General features: G+C 35.3%; 1 protein-coding gene across 1 annotated transcript in view; it reads left to right on the top strand.

Moving 5' to 3' along the window:
• Nucleotides 1-375: 375 nt before the first annotated feature.
• The window catches only part of LOC105627293 (LON peptidase N-terminal domain and RING finger protein 3), a 39,042-nt gene continuing 37,203 nt past the window's right edge, over nt 376-2,214 (top strand). The window contains exon 1 of the mRNA XM_012208579.1: nt 376-937. Within this exon, the coding sequence (XP_012063969.1) occupies nt 376-937 (562 nt within the window). The remainder of the gene's footprint in view (nt 938-2,214) is intronic.

The raw sequence follows: 2,214 nt of genomic DNA on the forward strand, positions 1-2,214 counted from the left end.
GCGTTAACGTGCGGAGCAGCACGCGTGGACGGCCAGCTGTCAAACTCTCTGCGTGTCGCTCCGACGATTCCGATGAATCCCGTTTAAGTGAATCATTGAGAATCATTGTTATTCCGGAGTCAAGTGACCCGTGATCGTGCTACTGTATTTCTGATTTCTGGCAGACCGTGTCTTTGTCACGCAATCCGCGCGTAATTCCCGCGCACGTAATTTCCAGAAGATGTGCGTTGTCTTTGACATCACGAAACCGGCATTGAACGGTTTTTACCGAGAAGACGTCCGACGCGCGTATGTGATTTACTCGTAGAGAGAACGCGTCGCGAAAGGATACACTCCGTTCTCACTCCCGAAGAGTGACGCACGAGGAGCAGCGCGATGACGGAGCTGGCTAAGGAGGCGTTCACCTCCCGTAACTACCACCTGGCGGTCGAACTGTACGAGCGATGTCTGAAACAGCAAGGATCGAGCTACGAGGTGCTGCTTGGTTATGGCGACTCCTTGCTTAAGTGCGGTCGTGTCAAGGATTCCATTGAGATCTACTCCAGGTGCTCAACGGCAATGTCCGTGCCGGCCGACAGACTGAAACACCTGGCAACCGCGCTCCTGGAGGACATGGTCGGTATTGGAACAAACCTCAGACGGAGGATCGAAACATCCTTCGCGTGTCCTTTGTGTGAAGGCATCCTCTATCAGCCAATGACCGCCGGCTGTGGTCACACGTACTGCAGAAACTGCGTGGATCCGTCAAAGAACTGTCACGTATGTGGAGTTAAAATCGCTATTGTGAGTGAAACAAATGTGCTAGTGCAAAGACTCGTGGAGAAATGGTGGCCACGAGAAGTGGAGGCCAGTCGGGCGAGGCATGAGGGTGATATTCTCATGAGGAAGGGTCACCTAGGTCAAGCACTGGAGAGATACAACCTGGCAGTTCATCTCGGTAAGAAAATCACCTTATCTCCTTATGATGTGCCTTTGTCTCTCGATGAATATTTATCGTATTTAAGTCGTATTTAACGTAAATCAATACTCTTTATCAATAACATGATATACGCTTAAAATTTTTATTTTATTGAATAGGATCGAATAAAGAATAGAAAAAAGGTTTTTATTGATTAGTGATTTTAATTAACTTCTGTTAATTTTTTTTTATGATGAAAATATTTTACGAGTCAACAAACTTATAATATTTAGTCTTTACAGATAAAGAAATTTGTTTTAAAAAATTAGACACATTTAATAAAACCTTATATCTAGGAATTTTTAACCAAAAGTGAATTTAATTTCATAGAAAAGTCCTTTTCGATTCTTTTAAATATCTTTTAGAGAATCTCTCTAATGTTTTATGTTGTTTAAAAAATAAAAAATGCTTACAAAAAAAATATTAGTAACTTAGGAAAAAATAATATAATTTAAAATAAAAATATGTTACGAAAAAAATTATTATATTAAAATAGAATAGATTAAAAATTATATGTAAAACATTAATGATAATAATGGTAAAAATATTTCGATATTACTTAATATATATAACAACACCTAAGAAAAATGTTTGAAAAATATTACTTAGTGAATCATTAAAATCTATCATCAAATTGTGATGTTTTCTATTTGAATCACGTTGCTTATCAGTTTGGTATATCGTGTTAATGTCACAATTTCAATGAAGTCTTTTGATCATGAAACGCTTCTATGACTTATTTAGTTTAAATTAAAATTAATTAATTCAACTGAATTAAAAATTCACTTATTTCCATACAAAGGAATAATATTAGAAACGATTCTTAAAAAATCCGACACCGTTTTTAAATTTTTCTATTCTCGAGCAAATGACAAAAATATGTGGTTATATAAAGATTATTACGAAACACTTAATCTGAATAATGTTTCAAGTCGGTAGACTAAAAATATATTGATTCATTATTCGCATTTTATAATCTGCCCCAATTTAATCAAAATCCTAAACATTTAGAACATTACTAAAAAAACATCCTGTTACATCCTGAAAGGACTACATTTCTATTTTATTTGGATTAATGCAAGTAGTTGCTTAAAAAGTAGGATATTTTTATGGATTTAATATGGAAATATTAAATAGCAACAGAGCAAAATTGCTGTGATCATAGATAAAACCGGCAGTCTTTTAAGTAGCAATTAATTAAATTATATAACAAGAGTGAGAACTCTATATATATATATATATATATATATATATAT

This window comes from Atta cephalotes, assembly GCF_000143395.1.
Source record: "Atta cephalotes unplaced genomic scaffold scaffold00008, whole genome shotgun sequence".
Classification (NCBI taxonomy): domain Eukaryota; kingdom Metazoa; phylum Arthropoda; class Insecta; order Hymenoptera; family Formicidae; genus Atta; species Atta cephalotes.